At 43.9% G+C, this 16,613-nt stretch overlaps 1 protein-coding gene across 2 annotated transcripts in view; it reads left to right on the plus strand.

The window, feature by feature from the left end:
• LOC146205031 (uncharacterized) overlaps positions 1 to 16,613 on the plus strand; it is a 93,252-nt gene that overhangs the window by 30,870 nt on the left and 45,769 nt on the right. Inside the window, exons 6-9 of one of the 2 annotated variants that reach the window (XM_084589703.1) lie at positions 2,321 to 2,660; positions 6,900 to 6,953; positions 12,779 to 13,116; positions 15,927 to 16,101. In XM_084589703.1, coding sequence (XP_084445829.1) covers positions 2,321 to 2,660; positions 6,900 to 6,953; positions 12,779 to 13,116; positions 15,927 to 16,101 — 907 coding nt within the window. The remainder of the gene's footprint in view (positions 1 to 2,320; positions 2,661 to 6,899; positions 6,954 to 12,778; positions 13,117 to 15,926; positions 16,102 to 16,613) is intronic. The other variant, XM_084589705.1, reaches the window with a different exon arrangement.

The following is a 16,613-nucleotide window of genomic DNA, read 5'->3' on the forward strand; positions in this document are numbered from 1 at the left end:
TTGTGCAACAACCTTCCATCGCCCCTTCTTTTGTTGTGACAGAGTTGGGGGAAACGGCACAAGATGTCGCCTCTGGTGTTAGCGTAGGAGGGATGGTTTCTTTTGCTTCACCGCAACCGCATATAGTAATAACATCCGACTTCTTTTGATTGAATCAGGCAAGTACCCCTAACAAATTTCCATTTCTGCCATTTCTGTGTGAAATTTGAACTTCGAACATTCCGTGGTGTAGCTGGGAGAAGCATTCTACAGCGCGCCTTTAATTGTGCAACGCGCTGTATACTACTGCTGTATTCCCACTTCATATAATTCGTTTAGTCTGTTCTTATTCTACTCCCTTCAGTAGTGCCCATTGCGTAGGTCGTGAGGGTATTTAAAATATATAAATAATAGCACCTAAATACAATAAACCTATCTACACAAATATGCATATTCTTTTCTTTTTTATAATCATCGGCTTTAGAATGCACCTCACGTACATTTGAAAGCAAGGTTTAAATATAGTGACCTCCTTTCTTTCTTTTTTTTTTCTTTTCTTTTCTGTTCTCTCTCTTTTTTTTTTTTTTTTTTTTCCCCCGGGGCAGACTGATAGCTGAAATGTGCTATGACCACGAGCACTCATTTCAGCCTGGCCATGGTGCCTCCAGCAGCCTCCAATCCCTCCACAACTCCAACTCTTTTCGCCCCGTTTGTAGTCGTGTCATGCGAGCCGTGGCAAATGTTGCTGCCACTGCTGTCGGCACATTCTTAAATTGTTTCACCACTATTATAACCTTTAGTAATGGGGGTTTACTGTTAAAAATTTGCAAGGAGGTTTTCTCTACATCCATTTTTTATTTTGGCTTCTATTCTGCATTCTCCTTTTAAATCGTTACACTAAAACTGTGTATAACGAAAACCATTTCGCTATAACCAGGTCTAACTGTATATGAGTTAATGGCTGACATTATTTCGAGACCTTGGCGTTCTACTGGTCTTTCTTTTTTCACTTTTTTTAAAGCCATCTTGCTGTGCTGGTGCTGTTGTGGGTTCCCCTCATTTCTCTTCACACATACCTGTGCGCCAAAAATGTGCGCTCATCAGGAGTTGCTATTGTGCGCTCATCAGGAATGCTATTGTCGACTGCTTAGTAATTATAAATCTGCGCCATTTGTTGATGTTTCCTCTTGAAAGTTAATGGCTATTTTCATTGAGATAGCTAACGTTTTAAGTGAGCTCTAGTTTGCCATTCTCACCTTTCATTGCTTGACATATGTGCAGTTTTTATATTTGTGCAGCTGCCGCAAACAGTAACATAATGGATGGTTTCTCTCACGATCACAAATAAATAGGCGCACATAGCTGGCTGTACTCTATATATTTCAGCTTTGAGCCGGCAGAGTGACCAGAGCAGGGCGAAAGGCGTTTCTCTTGAACCAGAGCATGCATGCACCTGATCGCCCGTACCAGTCACCCCGTAGTCCCATTTCGTGTGGCTATGAAAGAAAGCAGTAGAGTTGAACAATGAAGTTATTACTTGTCTGTGGCACCCTACGAAAAAAGCAGCAATATAGCGGCAGTGACGATGTTTCTAGACGGAGGGGTACACGGCAAGATCAATGTCGCATGCTTTGAACATTTCGCCGGAAGGCAGCCGCAGCGCTTCTTTTTTTTTAATGTTAGGCCACTGCTGGTTCACAGTGATGTCCATGATACATGATGAGTCTTTTCACGCTCACAAAGGGGCAGAAAGAAGTGCGAGGCGACATAGAAAGCCTGTGAGATACGGGCTGCAGCATAGGCAGAGCCGCCGTTGTACTGCCCAGTCAGGGTTTTCTTGGGCACCATGAGGCGGCGCCACCCTATTCAAAACTCCAGTGCAAGGCTCCTATTAAGGCACAGTTCTACTATTTTAAAGAAAATTTGTGTAAGTGCTTGTCATTGCGCCCTGCCGTGGTGGCGCAGTGGTTAAGATGCCGGACTATTGTGCCGGAGTACCTGGCGCCCGTGTGCTGTGCGATGTCAGTGCACATCAAAGGTCCCCAGGTGGCTGAAATTACTCGAGGCTCCTCTTTCTCTCTTTCCACTTTCACTCCCACCTTCTTTCCTTCCCTTGAGGTGCGGTTCAGGTGTTCACAAAGTAAGTGTGACTGGCTCTGAGTCTTTTCTTTCTTGTGAACCAATTATATTATTAGGGCTTGTCGCTACAATGGATCTGCCAGAAAATGAGACATTGAGAATTTTTTCAGCTCTCATTTTGAGTGGTACTTTATGCAAATTGATGCTTACACTTGCTACTTGGTGTTGCTTATGTGACATGCTGTTATGCATTTCGTTGCAGAGTGTTGTTCGACGTGTAGAACGTGTGGAGCGCTTGGAGGATTTTATGGACGTGGTTACTACTTATCACTGCAAGTTCTGTAGTTTCTCCTGTGCCTGGCGCTCTGGTGTAATGTCCCATTTCCGAAGTTGCCATGTGGCCCCATCTGGAAGCGGTAGCCTCGAGCCCGTTGAGCCACCTGTTAATAGCAGCCACAAAACCCAGCCTGGACCCAAAGGTTTTCGCACTGGCAATAATTCAGTGGCCTTTGCCCTTACCACATCTGGTGAGAAACGTCACTCTGGTACCTACTTCTGGTCACTTGTGTCAATTCTTCCTGGAAAGTTGCAACAGTTAAGTGGTCAGTAGTTTCATTTGCTACTTTTTGCTACATTAATGACCGGTGTGGTGCCATGGTCTTGGCCTTCATTTGCTTATTTTCAGTTGTGTGACTATTTTAATTTTAAGAATACAAAGCAGAAAAAAAAAATTGCTGTGATTTTCAAATCAAATATCTGTCTAGCATGAAACATATTGCAGGAGAATAAATGCATGGGCAAATGTTGTAGTCAGTGTTGATTTCAGAATTACTTGCGGTTTTTGCAGACAAGTTTGCTGTGAGAGCAATGCAAAACTAAAATGATGATATGTACAGAATACTTGTCTGGGAAGTACCAAGTATGCAAACGTGTAATACACTAAAACCTTATTGATACATTTTTTAGAAAAATGCAGGAAAAAAATATATCCAGAAAAATGTGTGGTGCAAACTGCCTGATTTTGAAAAATTTAAGTGTGGAATGAGGCACGAAGTAATTTAGCATTGACACTTTCACTGCATAAAAGTGTAGATTAGCATTTCTGGACATCAAGAATGAACAGCTCCTTTTTTTTCGTTCTCGCAAATTTCAGTTCGTAGTTGCGTTGTCCTAAGCACGGAAGGCATTTAACAACAAATCCGGTTTGTAGACTGCAATAACAAGCCAGGATAGCTTCCTTGATTGCTGCCGAACGCTTCGTCCCTTTAATCCAGTGATATGTGTACAATCGCCTCATTTTTGTGCGTGGTGCATACCCCAGACCCGGTCAGCTCGTATGTAAGAGCATAGTTGTAGTTATCGGATAGTTCACTCCTATGCCCCCAAAGCATCACATAGAAGCCACCACACTTCTCCCAGTGAAGCCGTGCCTCCACGGGAACAGGTGCCACGTATGTTGGCTCATTGGCCTTCTTTGATGTTTCACCCCTTTGCACCTGAGTCACTGCAGGAAAGCAACCGTACCGGGTGAGCACCCATGTTTGATGCGTATGTCTTAGAATAAAACGGGGAGCAAATTTTTTCACATGCATGGTCTGCCCTCTGCAGTGTGCGGTTTTTGCATGAAATGGCTATTCACCATGCCTGCAGTCCAGTCTAGCATTGTCATTTGATGGCTTGAAAAGCAATCACTTGTTTGCTCAGTACTTGTAGCCCGTCTTACAGAAATGGCACAAAACACTTCCCTATGTTACCACTGCATCAAGGCAGGGCAAAAGGGATGTGCAAAACAGCAAAACCAAATCAAGAAACACAATTCACACAATAGCCTGATGTCGGAGCAACAAAGGCAAGCCGGGGCCTATGGGCCCGAGTTTGATGTGTCTCCTCGTGAACTGCTGATCAACTACAATACTATCATTTCACCATGGATGGGCACCTCTTTCTTGCCGTCACTCATCTAGCTTATCCTTGCATCGTGGTTCCTGCGCAGCTCATAGTGGACGGGCTGCGTGGAAATATAACTTTGCAGTTATATTTTTTAGATAACAGCTCACTACTGCAGGTACAGACTAAGAAAACTTGTTCCGTCAACCTGATCTTCAAGGTTGGCCAAGGTCAAAATGGGACTTAGCCTGCCTAGACACAAGTCTCGCTTAGTACTGTGTGCTATGGTCAACTGGTGCATGCTCACATGACTTACTGACCACTTATTACCACACAGTAGACTGCTTTACTAATTATGTATGATAATGAATTAGTTTGGTTAAAAATTTAATTTTATGGCACATCATGTCATATATCGTTCAGTAGCTTATGTCGAGTATACAGTCGAACCCGGATATATCGAGCTCGAAGGGGATCGCAAAATAGTTTGATATATTGATAATTCGATATACAAAAATCGGCTTAAGACGCCGCTTGCAATCGTGAAAAATTATAGTGTATTTGTCGCGTAATCAACCCACTCGAGTAATGAACTGACCTTCCACTTCAGCCACCAAAAATTTGAAAAACAAAAAACGTTAGTCGCTGCCACGTCCCTCCGTTTCATGTCGTCGCAGACTACAGCTCATTTATTGGCAGCGAGCCAAGATGCTGTGCAGCGATAATATCACGGCATATTTATCTTTTGACTATACTTTTGACGTTAGCTCCCGCGGGGTCAGGGATTGAACTTGGCAGAGCGCCCGCGATGGCTTGAATACACAAGCCTGGTTCGATTTATCATGCCACGCTTGGGGCGGGCAGCGTCCACTGCCACAAAATCATTGGAATGCATGATACATGTAGCAGCAAATGCCATTTAAAGCGAACAATGATGGTCGCAGCTGACCGCTTGCTTTCATTACTTTCGATGCATGCTTTTGATGACAGCGCACATCACACGTGACCAGCGCGCACAGGGTTCACAACACACATTGGAGAAAGCGCCCAACGTTCTGTCCGCCACGTACTGAGCTGGCTTGTCGGTGCATGCGTAGTGCATGCTGCTGCGAACAGAGACCGGAAAAGAAGGAGGAAGGGGAAAAAGAAAGCTCGGCAGAATTTTTCTCTCCTTCATACTCCCGCACACCCATGGAGGAAGGAAAGAATGGGCATGCCCTTGCACTTCACTCTATCGCATTGTTCCCCTCTCCCCAACACCACAGCTGAATTGGCTGCGTCTGCTTCGTACCAGCTGTTGCCAAACTGGTTCCCTCTCATTCCTTCATGCACATGGCTTGTAAACATCACGTGCTGCCGCCTAGCAAACAATCACCGCAAATGCACACGCCTTTGGGGAAAGGGCATAGCGCTGCTCTAGACCGGCCATCGCCGATCCGGTTCTTTGTCGTTCTTTCCGCACGTGGCTTAAAAACGTCACACAGCAAATTGCCAAGGATGATGCAACCATTTTTGAGGAAGGTGCACCTTCCAGTGCGTAGTGCAGAGTTCTATATATCAAACGACCGGTGAAATTGGAGTTCGATGTACGAGACTGCTTTCCTATACTTTTACATGGGTTTTTCAAGGGGATATTCCGTGAGTTTGATATAACCAAAATTCGTATTATATCTGGGTTTACCATAATTGCACTGGACTAATTATAGGCTGCAAATTAACAGTTGTAATTAAAAATTGTACTTTACACTACAGCATCAAGTGATATATCGTTAGATAGCTTACATTGAGTATTATTGCATGGACTAATAGCAGCGTCAGTTTCCTTTATTTCAGTCATATAAAATGGCTAGAAGAAAGGAAGAAATGGCACACACAAGGCTTGACAAAGCTCCCATTTTTCGTAGTGATTTGATAATTTTCAAAATTACAGTTAATTGTGATTAGAATTCATCTGTGTGTCTTAGAATTCACTCATATTTCGTTGGATAGATTATATTAGGTGCAACCAAAGTACACTAACTGCAGGTTCTAATTAAGTACCATTAATTAATTAATCGTGATTGAAGATTCTACTTTGCACTACTATGTGAAGTCATATCATTAGATAGCTTCTGTCAAGCATACTTGCACTGGCCAAATAAGTCCTAAGTAATGACTGTCAGTTAGGTAACTGTGGTTAAAAACTTAATTTTATACTGCAGCATTGACATATGGCATTGGATAGCTTGTATTGAATATGATTGAAATACGATAATTGCAGGTTTTAATTAAGTGCAGTTAATTAGTTGATTTTGACTAAAAATTATGGAGGTTGAATTCTTCTAAATCTGGATACGAGCGAGAGCTGTGTTTGGTTTGGTTAGGCTTGTTAAGCTTCCATGTCAAAGGTCATTAGGGTAACTGGTCAATGTACTGTTAACCAGTATACTTAATGTTAAATCAAACTGAAAGGTCCTTGCTTGAAGGTCAAATTGTTCCACCTTAGGACCTTGGAGATGCCTGGCATAATGGAGCTCTCATTCTAAAATATAGCGTTCATACAGCATCAAGCTGTACACCGTTTAAAAGGTCTCAATGAGTAGAATCCAAAAATAAATGCTAAACCAGGCAAAACCACACAAAACTGAGCTATCGCTTGTCTAACTTGGTTTAACCATAATTAAACCATTTGCAAATGTTTTGGGCAGTTTTTTCCTTAGTTGACCTTATGTCTTCTGGGAAAGGCTGAACCTTTAAGGAAGAAATGCCAGGTTCGGTAGTTTGAGACAACCTCACCTTCACCTCATCAAGTGAAGCCCTCATGAGGATTTCCCATGTCTTGTGGTGGCTGTCTTATTGATTTACTCACTGATGATGAGAGTAACCTATTAACTGAAGTGTAGTGGTTTTATGATTTGAGTTTCTGTACAAAGCAGCCACGCTGTTTGAGGTAGACTGTCTTCAACATCTTTCAGGTCCTGTTCTGAACGCTGCTGTGACTTGCACGGGAGCAGAGTCAAGCACAGAAGGTATTGGTGTTTTTTGTTTTTTTTTGTATAAGGGCATGTAGGCATGCACTGTAAAACACAAATGAACTTGCATATTACACGTGTGAGTACTTATTAACCTCATTGTCTTTAGAATAGATGGGCAGTGTATCCTTCCAATCTCCAATATTATTAACTGTGTCTTGACCCAAGTGGCTCACAATAATTAATGATTCGACTAGTGAAGTTGCTCCGTGTAAGGGGGGTAGTCTACTTTATAGATTTGGTACATAGCTAGTTTTCTTCTGAAATACTGTAGTATTTTGGTGATGCGAACCTCATGGAATACTGAAGAATATTCGCATCATTTGAAATTCTTATCAGTAAAATGAACAAATACTCTTGCAGAAACTGGAAATGCATTCTCGCAACTCAGTTTGCGTCTAATTACAGCTGTGCGTCACCGCTCACTACTCATGGTATGTACTATTGGGAACAAAAGTTTTCAGGACATGAGAAAAGCAAATTTGGCATCCAAGGGCCACATTCTTAGGCGATCCCTTGATTGCACTAGCTGATGTCACAACATGAGAGTCCGTCTTTCAGCTCGTTAAATGTAGTCTCCGGACACCATTTAACAGTAGAGCTGTTGGCTGCGATTCCTGATTATGCATCCTGGAAACTTTTGTCCTCATTACAGCTGAACCTCAATATAGCGAAGTCCTACTTGCAGCCGAAAATTTCGTTAAATCGGGAATTTCGTTATGTCGAGGTTGCTATGTTCTAGCTGCCCAAATGAAGTAACAGGTTTTTGGAACACTGCTGGGAACTTGTAAGTTACGAAAATAAGCAAGAAATTTTAGCAATAATAATGTTAGCAAGGGCACCGGATGTTATTTTTTATATCAGGAGCATATAACAAGTGATAGCAAACGGACGTGATTGCATAACTTTTCTCCGGTTCCGCAAGGATTGAGCTCAGTGCCTAGTACTCAAAGCCACCGCCAAATGTCGCCACGGGTATTATCATCATCATTCAATGTTTGAAATTGGAGACGAGAGCATAGATTTAATACGACGAGCCACTAGATCAGCTGATTTAGTGACTTTAACGGGGACGCTGTCATATTATAGTGGCTGCATTGCCCATGCTAGCGCGGCTACCCTGAGCATGGCAATCTTTTGTTTGGGCTTCACATAAGAGTACAGTATTTACTTGCATAAGAACCCACCTCTCATTTTTGCCACTCAGAGCTTGAAAAAAAAAAAATGCTAGTTGTTAGTGCATCCCTCGTGCTGTCGCAGTCCACAGTGTCAAAGCGTATTTCTTGGTGCAGTGAGAAGGGGGGGAGGGGGACTTGGCAGAGTGCTAGCACCGCTAAGAGGAGTGCCTGTGGTGGCTTGCTTGTCCCATTGGTTGTGCAAGCCTGGTTTTCAGTATGTTCGCTTTATCACGCAGCGATAGGGATGAGGTGCACAAGCCTGGCTTTCAGTATGTTCGCTTTATCATGCAGCGATAGGGATGGGTGCCATCCGCTACCACAGTCATTGGAATGTGTGATAGCAGAGAGCCTTTTGAAGCGAATGACGCCATGATCGCGGCTGGCCGCATGCTTTGTTTAGTGATTGATGGCTGGGATAGGCTCGTAAAAAAAAAAATGATCTCAAACTTTCCTGCGTATTGAACCCTCCCCTCAAACTCTCGTCATTTTTTCTTGAAAAAAAAAAGGTGGGTTCATTATAAGAGTAAATACGGTATCTCCGGTTAGCGCTTTGTCGTTTCAACTGGCCAGTGACGTTATGGCATGACACCTCCTAAAACTTCCTCACCGCGGGTTTTGTATGCACACGACAGATGGCACAGCGGTACGCCCGTCATCATCATTTTGTTTCGATCGCAGATTCCAGGCTGTTGGCAAAATTGGTGTGTAAAAGGGCAAATATAAAAGGCAGTGTGTCAGGGTTAAAGTTTTAGTTCTCATCCAATTGTCAAGGTGGCTGCTAGTACATGCATGCGATGCGCGAGGACTTCGTTAAATCGAAAGTGCAGCATAAAATTAGTTTGTTACATCGTTAAAAAAATATATGGTTTTCATTGGGACAGAGAATAGGTAATAAAAAAAAATTTGTTACATTGTGAATTTCGTTACATTGGGGTTCGTTATATCGAGGTTCGACTGTAGTACCATACAACTGGTAGTCATAATGTGGCATATGGGGTTTGGGGAGCGCACACGACTGCTCACGATGCGGCTGGCAATCGTGACGTTTGTGATGTTCATGCCTACCATAGCTCAGGGCTTATAATACTTGCCATGTGACTGGCTAACATGCATTTGCATTGTTTAATGCTCTAGAGGGCAGGTGAAGCTTGTGTGTTTGTATCACCCACAGTTGCGCAGGATAGTGTTAAAATCCTGCTCTTTGTATGCAGTGCACTCGGGCCAGAGAGTTCTAGAAACACACATCAGTTGTGATCGTATCAAGATTTGATTGTATTAATAAGTTATGGGTTCCTTTGGAGGTACTTTGAGATGTTTAAGCGCTTGTTTTGGTGCTAAAAATGGAGGAGACTGTCGGCGCTGCTATTGCATATCAAAGCTCTCAAAACATTATTCCAGTGGTCAGGTCAGTTTACTCTGCCTTATCCATGATATCCCGGATGGGAACAGCTTCTGTGGCTACACTACATATTGCAAGGTCTGTAATTGCCATTCATGTGGTATATGCAGTTTGGGCATTTGTGTTTCTAACGCAGCTCTCTCCACTCTAAATTCATAATCATAGTGGATGGCAGGTGCATATGTTATGCTCCTTTTAATTGCTTCCCATGCTTTAACGTCAAATCATGCCATGCATTCCTGAGCTGTGCCACCGTAGTAACATGTCTGGTAGGCAGAGCTGTAGGGTGTATCTGGTTCCTCCTACATTTCACTTTTTATTTAGCCTGTACACGTTCCCTAGAAGTGAAGGTGGGTTTCAGTGATGAAGGAAGGAAGAGACAGGAGAGGCCCCGCACAAAAAGAGTGGCAGAAGTCACGTGGTTTCAAGCACTGAATCATGGGTTTTGTTCACACAACAAAGCATCGTCGTGACAATGTAGTTACATCACACTTGTCAAGAATTATGGTTTAGTTGGCCGAGTGCAGTTTAAAATTTGCTGTTTTATGTGACTGTTTTGTTTGCGGGAAGCCACAAAGTACAGGAGGCTTGTCATCATGGCCCTGCCGTGGTGGCAGAGTGGTAAAGACAACCAACTGCTGTAAGGATGCTAGAATGAATCCTGACCACGGCGACTGCTTTGTGATGGAGGTGAAAAGATAGGCGTCGTGTGTTGTGTGGTGTCAGTGCATGTTAAAAAACCCCAGGTGATTGAAATTTGCAGAGCCCTCCACAAAGGCATCTCTCAAATATCTGGAGTTGCTTTTGGACATTAAACACCATAATCCAAACTAAACCTTTTTATTATGATTAGTCTTGAGCATAGTGCATTCCTGCCAACTCTCTCATTTTGCCTGGAAGACTTCCAATTCTTGACTGAACTTTCCGATTGTACGATCACTGCCCTAACTACCAATAAGTAGTCCCGGCCTGTGTGAGAACGGTTTTTGCAAAACCAGCACCGAGGAACCTGCAGCTGCATCATAATAGCCAGCATCACCATCAGAGGCCACACTAGCACCATCGTCATCATCGGCTAAGCATCTGATCAAAGCCAATTTGATCCAAAGCCAAAGTAGATGTGACTGGCTGCGTAAAAAAATGGGGTGCCAGTTTTGACCAGTGGCAGCTTGGTGGTTGTTTTTGTGTAGGCGGCGGCAATGCACAGCCGGTGTAGCTAGAGTAGATGTAGAAGCTTCGCTGCTTCAGCTGCGATCTTGGCTAAAGGGCGGCCTCTCAGCACGCTTGGTGTTGAAAGGTCGTTGCCCAAACGTCACGCTATCCGATGCTCCTGTATTGGGCTCGGATGCATGCCTCATGTTATTGAGGCATGCATGAGGAGCTCTGTGCTATGCTCTACAACGGCATGATGGCTGATCTTTCTGGACCGTCGCGGCCAACAGTGGTCACGGATGGAATTGAGTCTACTAGTAACGGTACCACTTCAAAAAAACAAAAATGCGGTGGAGCGCCAAGCAATTTGCCCTGTCAAATGTCACATAAAAAATTGCAAAATTAAAAAGACTAAAATAAAAAAAAAAATATTTAATTTTTTATGTGATATGTTGTGACGTCTCTTTTTTCTGGTTTTTGTGTGTATGTTGCTCTCTTCCTGATGCTGAAAGAGGTTGAAGTGAGCGCTTGTTTCAATTTATGTCTCACTGTGTCCGTGTTTTGTTGCGCTCTTATAAGTGATGTATTCATAGTAAATCGGCCAGATATCTTCCTTGTACTGGTTATAACAGTGATATTTTCTTGGAACTTAATATTGTTATAAGTGGGTTCAACTGTATAAAGTTTTAACCCATTTATTCAGGCTGTCTATTCGCAAAGGGTAATAGGTAGCTTCGTAAGCAAACACGGTAGGAGGAAACTTCTCCTCCTCTTACTCATGCCAAAGCCCTGCTATTAGCGTTCATTAAAATCTTTATCATTGGATTCCAACCATATACACTGGAGTGTCAGTTTTGACACACAGCGAATCATTCTTCCACCTCATCTCACACATCACATAGAGCTAACCATCATTCTGATGCTCTCTGGCCTTAGGTGCCCTTGCATCATTTAAACACACAACTACCAACCAACCAACCAACACGAGAATGGAACTTGCTTCAAGCAAGCTTACACAGAGGAGTTTCTGATGCAGGCAAAGTGAGCAATAGCAAAATTGCTGCAAAGATAAATGGCAATCCACTGAAGTTTCTTTCATCAGCCTGCAGCAAGACTGTTGAACTTCTCATGTCGTTCTGAAAGCATGAGCAAGCCTCATGTCGTTCTGAAAGCATGAGCAAGCCTGTTAAGCTTGAAGAAAGAAGGTGTGCTGGCCAACCCCCCCTCTTCCCCCCCTCTTCCCCCCCCCCCCCTCCTCCCCTCACCTTGTCATGGCTGCAAGGGTTTTGCTATTTTTTAAGTCATTGAGTTAACAGGTATGCAATGCATAAAATCAACATGACATGCACATATGCTGTTTGTATGCTGATCTCCAGGACCGCAACGTGTCTTGTGCAGGCATCTGCAGATGTGTGGTGCAAGGGGTCTTTGAATCTCTGTAGCAAATAAGGTTCTTAGAATGGTCTTCCTCAGATGTTATGCTATAGTGTATGCATACTTGGTGTAGTTCCTTTTGTCCTTCTTTATATACAGCAGCACATACTGTAGTTGCCACCTTCTTGCATGGGCCATAGTGAGCAATGACTTCATTTCTGAAATTTGTGCCACTTCCGGCAAGCAATAATGCTCCTATGTAAGCAGTCTGTCATTCAATCAATCTGTTAATTTCCTTCTTGCCTACTAATCAGCTTCACATAAATGCAATTAGTGTACAGTGAACTAACACCTGACAGCATCTTGAGCATAAAAGTTTCTTTTTATGGGGTAAGGGAGTGATATAGGTTGCCACTGCTGCCTGTAGCCTGTGAAGACAAGGGGTAAAGAGGATATAGGTAGCATTAATTCTCTTCCACAATGCGTTTGCACTTCCATACAATTGCAGAGCCCCAAAGTGCATCAGTAAATGCAGGCATTCTAAAGGTGTTATGAAGTAAAAAATTTAATGATATGTTACATGTAACGTTTTTTAATTGCTCAAGAAGCAGTGCAGAAGCACATTGGAAAAGGAATATTTGAGTGGTTAAATATGCCATCAGGAACAATTTTGTTCGATACTGACTTGTACCACCCCATGTTTGGCTGCTACTTTACAGTGGACTCTCCCACAGAGCCTGCAGTGAAGGCTCCAGTGGATTCCTCAGAGCTCCCATCCAGTGTGCCAGCGAGTGTGCCAGTCAGTGAGGCTGCATCAAAGCCAACAACTGACACTGTGCCCAGTCGCGTGCCCATGGATGCCTCTTTGGTGCTTGAAAGTGCACTAGCCAGCATGTCATCGACTGGTAGCAATGAGGTGCTGTCAAGTGGCAGCCATCTGAAATCTAGGGCAGATGGTGGTCAGTCAATACCAGCCCAAGAGAGACACATTTTCATCTGTGGACAGTGCAGCCAAGGATTTGGCTCTCTGGATGACTGCAAAGAACACATGGTGGAGGTGTGTGTTGCTGGTTTGTTTTTGCCTGCTTTGAGCAGAAATGTGTTATGCAATTGCTGGTCTTGAGTCTGTGCAGCCAGTATAATTGGGTGTCAATGCTGAAAATGAGCAGTGGTGATGTGCGGGAAATTTTTTTTTTATTTCTCGTGTAGGTCTAAACCTGTGTTCAGTCATCAAGCATGAGATGCTGCCACTGGCTGTCATTTTATATGTATACACTTGAGGCGTTGCAAAAAATGGGATGTGGATCCTTTGTTGCCTGCCACGGTGGCTCAGTTGCTTTGTCATGCGGCTGCTGATTCCAGGTCATGTGTTTGACCCTAGTCGCAGCAGCCTAATTTCGATGGAGATGGTGAGCAAAAGCGCCCATGTGCTGCATGTGATATCGATGCATGTTAACAGCATGGCATCCACATTGGTGCATGCAACTAATATTTTTATCAGAACATCTAACATTGTTTTCGCAATCAGTGATGTGAGCTACATTCAAAACCTTTGCTGGACAGAATACGAGGGCCATTTCAAACCAAAAATATAAATAGGCGTCACAGAGTTCTATGAGGAACCTAGGAAGTGTTGTCTAGAGCTGTCACTTTTCTCCTCAATACTGTATGCTTCAGGAAAGAATACTGTACCAAAGTTTTTTCATTCTGAAAATTGCTTTGGATGATAAACATAATTAATTGAGCAAAAATTTGATATGAGAATAAGGCTGTAGATCTGCCAGCATGAATGTGTGCAGCATGTATAAATTCTAAAGGTTTTGAGCCGTATTATTTTTGTGAAATGGGAGTTTCTGAGTGTAAAAACACAAATCTTTAGCTTTTCCTCGAGAGTAGAACATTATACATATTTGAAAAGGTTAAAGACGCCACTTGGTTTAAATTAATCTGAAGCCCTTCACTACAGCGTCTCTCACAGCCCATATGTCGTTTCGGGATGTTAAACCCAGCAAATAAAAACGTGCATTCTTTGTATAGTGAGAGATTAGTAATCCATAACTAATGCAATAAAAATTTTTCCATTACTAAAACGCAAAAAAATGCAATAAAAATTTTATTTCAATTTGTTTTCGCAAGCCAATAAGTTGCCTAAAATTTTGCAGTGCCCACAGTGGTGAAGTTATTGAAATTTTCAATTTTTGAGGGCTTTTGCAACCAAAAAGCTCTTTGAAAGGCGGAAATAAACATATAGGTGTGGCTGCGTGATAGGAGCTGTGCTTTTCAAACTGCTATTTATTTTTGTTAAATGGTTTATATCAGTCTGTAGTCGTACGCTGCCTTGTTAAGCTTGAAGATACAGTCGAACCCGTATATATCGAACTCGAAGGAGATCGTGATATAGTTCGATATATCGATAATTCGATATACAGAAATCGGCTTGTGACGGCACTTACCATGCAAAAAAAACGATACCGTATTTGTCGCGTAATCAACCCACTCGCATAATGAACCCACCTTCCACATTTGCACCGAATTTGGAAGAAAAAAAAAGCGTTAAGGCCAGCTCGCTCACATGCAAATGATTGAACGATCTCAGCAACCAGCGGCAGCGACAGAGCGAAAAATTTCCAACTTGTTGGAACTGCGTCCCTCTCGCCGCTCGAGCCACCGCGGCAGCTCAATATAATGTTTCTGTGTCGCTGCGGCAGAAATCCCGAGCGTTTTCGCTTGCATGTCGATGGCGCGCGTCACTCCGTTTCAGTGGGTCTCATCCACAGCTCATTTCTTGGCAGCATGCCAAGATGCTGCGCAGCTATAACGTCGCGGCGTGTTTGGCGTGTTTATCTTTTGATAGCTCCTGCCGTGGCAGGGAGCGAACTTGGAAGAGTGCCCTCGATGGCTTGATTGCACATGCCTTCGGTCGTCTTATCCACAGCTCATTTCTTGACAGCGTGCCAAGATGCTGCGCAGCGCGGCGCGTTTATCTTTTGATATCTCCAGCAGTGGCGGGGAGTGAACTTGGCAGAGTGCCCATGATGGCTTGATTGCACAAGCCTTTGGGCGGGCGTCATGATCGCAGCTGATTGCGCGCTTTCGTTGATTCATACATGCAAGGATAAACGACTCCTGAAAAAGAAAAAAAAAAAAACTTGCTTCTTAACATTTTACGCTACGCCGCGCCTACAGCACATCGATAAGAATAAATGACTCTCTCAAAAAAGAAAAGAGAGAGAGATGGAGAGGTCTGCGGCTTCTTAACGTCCGCAGGCGCCCTAGCCACGTCAGCCGCCGCGCGCAGAGGGTTCGCAACACACGCTGGAGAAAGCGTCCGACGTCTGTCTGAAAGCAGGCTGAGCTGGCTTGGCGCAAAGGTAACGCGTGCTACTGCGAACGAAGGCCGGGAAAGAGGAAGGAGAGAGAAGCTCGGCAAAAGAATGGGCACACCCACGCACATGGCTTGCAAACGTCATGTGGTGGCGCGTGGCAAACAATAACTGCAGATGCGCGCCTTTGGGGAATGGGCGCGGCGCTGCCTAGACCAGCCGTCGCCGAACTGTCCCCTCTCATTCCTTCCACGCGTAGCTTGAAAACGTCACGCATCAAACGGCTGAGGGTGATGCGATCGTCTTTTGGGAAGGCACAATTTCCATTGCGGGGTGCGGAGTTCGATATATCAAACGACCAGTGAAATCGAGTTCGATATATGACCCGACTTTCCTATACTTTTACATGGGATTTCCAAGGGGATATTCCGGGAGTTCGATATAACCAAAATTCGATATATCCGGATTCGACTGTATACATGAGTCATCCACAGTTATATGGTTTTGACAGATCATGATCGATTTGTATGATACATTTTTACAGGCTCATGACTTAAGAGTTGGTCCAGACTCTGATACCGAGACAAAAAAAGCTACCACCAGCCGAAAGCGTGGTCGGCCACGGTGCACCGCTCAGCTCTCTGAAAGCATATCTATTACTGCCAGCACTGCTACCAGTGGAAATGATGTGGTAGCAGGTGCCCTGCAGTCTGTTGACGGTGAGTGATACTGTTGTGTGCATGTCTGTTGATAGTGAGCTGAGAGATACTGTAAAAACCTGCAAATCCTTTCTGATTCGAACTGTTTTCTTGGAGTGATTTTCCAGTTTTCTAATTTTGTTCAAGATCCTAAACAGAATCTTTGTCGGTGAATCCACTTCAGTGGTCATGACACTTAGCGGCTGAACCCAAGCACGTAGGATGAATCCTGGTCGTGGTGACCGCTTCTCAGTGGAGGCGAAAAGCAAGGCGTCCATATAAGTACATACACAGGCGATTAACATGAACCTGACAAAGTCTAGTCGAGCTGCCCTGTCAGGCTAAAAACCAGCTGTCAGGTTCATGTAACGCTAGGGTGTCGAGCATAACGACCGTCGAGTCTGGTTGCGCCAGCCCAACAGCAGGGGGTAGGTTGGCTTGACCCTGCTGTGTGTATACACTGACGCGTCAGGCCAGCGCCTCCTTTCTTGCCTCCTTGGTGGTCGGGCAGCAGCAGACACGGGACTGTGAGC

Source organism: Amblyomma maculatum, chromosome 1, assembly GCF_055883805.1.
Source record: "Amblyomma maculatum isolate TAMU_Amacu chromosome 1, ASM5588380v1, whole genome shotgun sequence".
Lineage (NCBI taxonomy): Eukaryota > Metazoa > Arthropoda > Arachnida > Ixodida > Ixodidae > Amblyomma > Amblyomma maculatum.